At 33.6% G+C, this 7,259-nt stretch overlaps 1 protein-coding gene across 1 annotated transcript; it reads right to left on the bottom strand.

Moving 5' to 3' along the window:
- Window positions 1-549: 549 nt before the first annotated feature.
- Window positions 550-1,489, bottom strand: LOC123720365. Its single transcript, XM_045676940.1, has one exon. It carries the CDS (start codon window positions 1,467-1,469, stop codon window positions 732-734), a length of 738 nt encoding a protein of 245 aa, XP_045532896.1. The 5' UTR covers window positions 1,470-1,489; the 3' UTR covers window positions 550-731.
- Window positions 1,490-7,259: the final 5,770 nt, after the last annotated feature.

Below are 7,259 nucleotides of genomic sequence, written 5' to 3'. Positions count from 1 at the left end.
TCTGTTCATTAATAAAACGACAATATATTAATAAATATTTATTAATTTCTTTTTGTTTGTCACGGGTAACCTTAAATCTACTGAACTGATTTCAATAATTAGAATATAATCCTGAATTATTTCCAAAATATTTTAATAAATTATTGTACAGCCGTATGAAGCCGGGGTCATAATAATTTACAGTCCTAGTTAAAACAATTATAGAATGTATCGATCTAATTTCCATAAAACAAAAAAATAATTTTCATTCAATACATAACAAGACCTTGTTTTTCAATTAAAGAAATGTGACAAAATAACTTTTTAAGATGTCTCCAGCTTATATAATACTATCAAATAGGAATGAATTTAGGATGAAGGCATATTATATAAAGGAACAGGTACATTTAGCAACAATTTTTAATATCATGTACAGCTAGGTAAGGATCAAATTTTATTTGTTTTGCGTTCATAAAAAATTGTATACTCTTGTAAATTAAAACAAAACATACAATACTCATTGTAAATTAAAACAAAACATACAAATATTTTTTCATTTAATCTCTTTACATACTTCATTATAATATTTACATTATTTCGATAATAATAATTCAACAAGGCAATAGTCAATGTATCTGTCATAATCATAAGAACATATAAAATCTTAAATACTTTTGATATACGTCTCAACTTAAATAAGCTAATATTTAACGAAATTTTTACCTGATTTTATCACCGAAACAAAACAACAATTACAAATTTTGGGTGTGAAATGCGTGACTTTTCCAAAACTCAGCTAAATCCCTAAACTTTTCACTACACTGCTTTTGTCTTCTTGCGCTCTGTTTCATGGTGGGATGTTCTAGAATATTACTAAATTTCCTCACGAGTGTTGTCACCGATTCCAAGGTAGACTGGTCTATATGTTCTGTGCTTTTGATGGTGCTTAAATCATGAAATGCCTCCTCCATATGTCTGTCTATTTCACTGTCGTACTGACTCTCATCCTGGACTGTATCGTCGAATGAGAGGTCCGATGCTGATATGCTGCAATGCACTATTTCTGGGAGGTTGACTTTGCGTTTCCTCATACTACACGTCGATAATTTCTCGATAGATCGAAAAATATCATCAATTTTCTTACAGATCTCTTCGACAGATGATGCTGAGATAGCATTTTGGATGCATAAAAATTGTTGTGAGGATTCCTTTGAAGGGTCATGCAGGTTGTTGAGGAAATCCTGATAGTCAGCTGCAGTTTTTGTTGACGTTTTTGACAGCTGTCGGCCGAGTTTACGTCTGACTTTCTTGAAGAGGAAGGATGAATCGAATGTTGTTTTCAGGTCGAGGCAGCTGAAGACTGGTCTTAGTTTTGGCTGATCGTCGCGTTCGTCTACCTCCAGGTCAATTGGTATACCCCATTGTTCTTCAAGTTTTTTCCAATGTTCGTTTTCGGAGAGGATTTGGTCGGTATCAACTATGGAATTCATTATAACGCGTCGCGTGCTGTTTCACAAATGCAACTGAAGCACGGTAGATTACATTTTTTCTTAACTATCTCAATAGTAATGCTGTCTCGTTCTTTTGCTAGGTGCATTATGGGACGAAAAACAAGTTATTAGATGAATACGCGCTAATAATGTTTTTACGAAATCGTTACATACCTAATTTATTTACTATGATTGAATAAAAATATTAACGAATAAATTTAACTATATTTTTTTATTTGTATATTCATAAGAATGAAATTTGTTTTGTAGTTAAATTATCTATAGTTCATTTATCTATACATATCACCTAAATATACCTATACATTATTTGAAATTAGGAAATTTTTACATAAGTACATATAATGTATAAAACTAAATAAATCAGAAGCGGTAAACCTTTTTAGGTTTGGGCCTTAGATATTTGTATCTGTCTCATGATAATATGTCAATCATTTAGGTAAGGTGATCAGCCTGCCTGATGCACAGGTGCATGACGCCGTAGACATTTTGGATCTAAGGCAAGCTAGTTTCCTCAATTTTCCTTCACCGTTCGATATAAGTAAGTCTTTTTCTTAAGAAACTATGTACTAATAGTAACTAATACTTGAATATTAAGATAACATTGAGTGGAGATAAAAATTATTTTTAAAAAATACTTATGCCACTTTTGTGATACCGCCGCCCACGGACACACTCAATGCCAGAGGGCTCGCAAGTGCGTTGCCGGCCTTTTTTACCTACTTTGTACTATGTAGGTTAAGAATATTGTAAACACTTTTTACATATGTAAATTAGATAATTTAGTCTAATAATAAAGCATTTTGCTAAATAAAAAATAAGTGAATTCAATACAAGTTTTTTAGTGTTATTATTTTATTTTCTGATTTAGTACAGAAGAAGACGCCTGCTTTCTTCCTGACTTCGACGTTAAAAAATGGGGCGTTGCCGAAGCCGGCCTTAGCAACTAGTAACATTATGAGACTTGACTTACTTGACTTCATGTCATATCACCACTAGATGGGGCTGATGACGTCTACACTGAGTCTCCATCGCGTCCGGTCTTGAACCTGGTATTTCACCTCACTCCAAGTTCTCCACGGATGAATATGATTGAGATACCTTCAGACATTATGAAGCTTTGCTAATTAGTAAAATAATGTTGGTAGCCTAAATTTAATCGCATACGTAAAACATTTACAGAAAATAACAATGTCGTATATTTTTACGAATAATAATATACATAACAACAGTAATATTAACACACATGTAGTTTCTATGAATTTATAGGAACATTCACTTGTGAGATACTGATTTAATTAGCAGGGAACCCGCTTTTAAATAGAGCTGTTTATTTTGTTTATCATAACAGGTGTAATTAAAACTAAGCGCTCATTATGGTAGCTGCTGAATGGTTAAAGCCGGAGATATGGGTTGATTTAGACACCGTGGATTTAAAAACTGTTTTATAAACATACTTCTCTAATTCCACTATATATGTGAAGACTTTGGTTAAGTTATGTTATGCAGAATGGCTGTAATTTGTTGATTATTTCAATTTAAATCATTCACTTGAATTATATAGAATTTAAACTTGATTATAGTATTCAAGAAAATTATTGAAGTAAATTCAATCCAAACTTCGTTCAGATTGTCATGGAGATCATATTTTTTTTTAAAATATTAATCTAAATATATAAAGGTATATTTCATTAGTCTAAACATGATCGCTTATTAAGCGTAAGTAAAACTGTTTATGACTACAAGTAAAAAAGAACAAGCCAAGAAACTTTAGGATTTCTTTCAGAACAAGTTTAGCAATTATAGATTTATAAGTGCCGCCACTCAATTCCCAACATTAGGTTCCATTTTTAAAGCCTAAGGGCCATACCTCACCGATGCCATGGCGAGGTGGCCAGCGACGTTGCCAGGTCTTATTGAGATGCATGCCAGCTAATTCACTTGGTGACCGACTGGCCGCATGTCGCTTCTGGCTAGTGTTTGTATGCTCCGTCACTCAGTCGCCAACCAGTTGTCGCGTTGCTGACATAAACTCTATAATTCATCAAATGATGTGTGTGACATACTCAGATAATTGAACATTTTTCGGGGTATTTACTCAAATCTTTATAGAGTTTGAAAAACACCGGTTTGGCTTCGGTTTGTTACAAACGGATGTACTCATATTTTTTTGCTACTTAGCTAGTAGTTTTAGTTTGATGTGATTTGATCGACATTTTATTTGTTTATAAAATTACACAACGTGGCACTGCTTTTAATACATTTATAGGAAATGTGACAAAGTTGGTTTCAAATTTGAACTATTAATTTATTTTATGAAAATTTGTAATTTAAATTATGAATTGTATGAATTTCAGTGGTATTACGTTAATTAGTAGGTTTACAAAGGGCTGTTGCACGTCAGCGTCAGTTGTTAATTTATACGCTTTTCGAACAAAAACTTTTTGTGAACTCCATACATTTGTTTTCATTTGAGTTCCTGTTTGAAAATATGAAAATTATCCTCCTATCCTATTTTTATATTTATTTAGTATTTTAAATTGATTTTAAAAATCTTAATTTTTTATCTATTACATCGTAGAGGACTTACTTGACTTTATGTGCTAATACTCCTAGATGGGGTAAAGGGCGTCCACAGTGAGTGATGCATCGCGTTCGGTCTTGAGCCTTGAGTTTTACTTCGATACAAGTCTTTCCGGCTCTCTTTACCTCATCTGCGTACGACGCCAGGTTTGCTTGGTATAGCTACGCTTCCGCTTGCGGCTTTAGATTTCCATCTGCGTCGCTTGGTAATCGGTGTTTCTCGGTTGCGCAAGAGATTTTCTTGATGTGGTATCTACAGAGTACGACAAAGACAGCGGTTGACGAAATCTTCGAAATCGTAAATAGGTACTTACTTTAGACATAAATACCTAAACGTATGTACAGCTTGCTAGCTAGTGGACTGTGAAATGTGTGTTTAATCTTTATATGTTTTGAATGTCAGGAGTTTCCGTACTGTATATGTAATGTATGTATGAGCAAGCTGCACTAGATAACTTAATATATGAATGGGTGAGATGTAAGAACCTAATAACCCTACGGATCCCTAAGCCCTACAGATGTACACTAACGCATAAATAGTGAATATATAAATAAGTACGGGATGTCTGCACCAAGAGACCTAAGGTAACAGGCGGGGCCCTACGGGTAGGATCGAAGGTTCGAGGTGTAGGGAATATCTCAAAGCTATCGGGCAGGCTCACCACGATAATTAAGGGCTTGAAGTAGTCTTCGCCACTTTGAGAGGAAGCGAGAAATTAATACGGCAGAGCAATATTAAAATTTGATTTACGGTACAAATACAATATCTTAAATACTACTTACACCTATTCACACATACGTGTTATTGTTTTAATGAGCTGTTGATGTAATGCGCACCTTCAGCTATTAACATTTTTGGGATACACGTGAATCGTGTCAGAAATAAATATTCAAATAAAATATAACTAAAAAGTTCTCTTTAGCTAATAATATTCGGAACACACGTGAGCCGTGTCAGTTAATGTCAATGTTCAAATCTGAACAACGTATAAGATATGAAGATATCTAGAATATAAAACTAACAAATTATTGTACTTCATAATACTATTCTCCTAAATCTTATTATTTATGTAAAACGAGGCAATTAAACGCAGCCAGCGCCGCGCGATGTCGTGTATCATACGATGTGCTCCGTAATCCGGGGATGGAATGATAATAACAAAAAACAATAAAAATAACGAATTACTGCACGGACCCGCTTGAATTGGAGGACGACGATGGACAGGGAAAGATGTGGCCCCGCGTTAATACTCTGTAACTTTTAAATATCGACTGCGACACTGTTTCCGACGTTTTTATCGTGACAGTTTTGTATACAACTTCGATATATGAGCAGGACTCATGTTAAAAACTCGTTATTGAGATCGAGATCGCTGTTGGAATTTACAGCTTAAGGTCTTTCGATTAGGTATTGTCTTTTTTAGGGATGTTGAGAAAATGCAAAAAGGTTCCCAAAACTAACACATTATAATGAATTCTTGTCAAATGAATAAACACATTTTTATTTATTATTAATCACTGCAATTAATTAATCGTCTGATTATACTGGATGTGTAACTGAAAATAAAATTCCCTATTTAGATACAACTTTAAAACGCAACGTTTTTCTGTTTATATATTATTTTATGAACTATTATTTAAATATGGCTAAATTCCAGAAATAAGTACGAAATTCCACTATTTAGGTTTTTTTCGATAAAATAGTGTACCAATGTTTAAAAGGCCGGCAACATACTCGTAAGTCCTCTGGCATTGAAAGTGTCAATTAACGGCGGATTCATTTAACACTAAGTCTATAGTCCGTTGCAATTGGCGTTCCATAAAGACTAAGATATATTGACACATAGTTACGGAATCACTTGATTACAGTTAATGTTGAAAAATTTGGAATAACAGCGACTCCACTGCTCAAAATCGAACTTGTTCCGAATCCACGTTCTGTTTACGCTCATTCTTAATATGGGGCAAAACTGTTGGAAGAACAACAGTTTTTGTTGTATATTTTATGTTGTGTGACGCCATAACTCAAAGCTGACGTGTCACCCTGAGCCTGAGTTACTCGCTACTCCTTATTTACAACAGAGCAGTTATTTTTATTTATATTCTACTTTTATTGGTTTATTGTGTTATGGACTGCTTTAAGAGCTAGATTAAATCTACGGCTGTTTGTTAGTTAGGCGGTGGAAATTGTGTTTAAATGTATGTGCCAAGTTTTGAAGGTCCACGCATGTAGTAGAACATGAACTTGGAAAGAATAAATATATACTCGTGTAATTAATTTTATTAGTATTTAGTACATAGATTTTATATGTGGGTGATAGAAAATTTAATATTTTCAGATGTTTCAGATTGTAAATTCATATATAAATACATTTTAATAAAGTAATTTATAAACTTACTAGTTAAACTGTTCGTGTAGGAATCTAGTATAATAACACCTACATAGTTTAATAATAATAAGCACAATATATCATTGCTTATAATTAAAAATTAATAAGAAATTTAAAACATAAATATTTCGATTCGGAACAATACGAACTTCATATATATTTGCATATATGAAGTGTACCCATTTGGGCGTAAAATGTTAATATATACGAACGAGATGCACGTTGCCATCAGACAGCTGTCCTTATCTACTATATTGTATCATATCATATTGTATCCTTAATGCCCTTTTTAAATTGGTTAAGCACGCTAATATTACAAATTTTGGGCGACTACTTAATAGGCCTCTTTAAATAATTTGTATGCGGCTTCGGCTAGATAAGCATACTCACTCGACTAGTATTTCTTGTAGTGGTGTGTTTGATTTGTGAGTAGAAAATGAATAATTAAGTAAAATTAATATAATTTTCGCTTGGTTTTTAAATTGAAATAAGCAAGTTTCACAACAATTTTACGGCTCATTCCGGCCACTGATACACATATTGATTGCCATTATTCCCCGACATTAAATCAAAACAGCGCATTCGCGGCTCTCATTACACTCTGCTGTAATACATTCATTCCACAGATTAGATAAGCAGTAGGAAATAAAAAATATGAGGTATCAGTGCGGTTTTTGGTTTTGTTTACCTAAAGTAACCTTCGATTCTCAACCCTGAGGTCGAAGGTTCGAACCCCGGAACCAATGGTAAAGGAAAACAACGTGAGGAAACCGCTAGCCACAGATTGACTTGCCTATTC

Source organism: Pieris brassicae, chromosome 2 (genome assembly GCF_905147105.1).
Source record: "Pieris brassicae chromosome 2, ilPieBrab1.1, whole genome shotgun sequence".
In the NCBI taxonomy this organism is placed as follows: Eukaryota; Metazoa; Arthropoda; class Insecta; order Lepidoptera; family Pieridae; genus Pieris; species Pieris brassicae.
The sequence above is the reverse complement of the archived record's forward strand: the minus strand, read 5'-3'. Positions and strand labels throughout refer to the sequence as shown.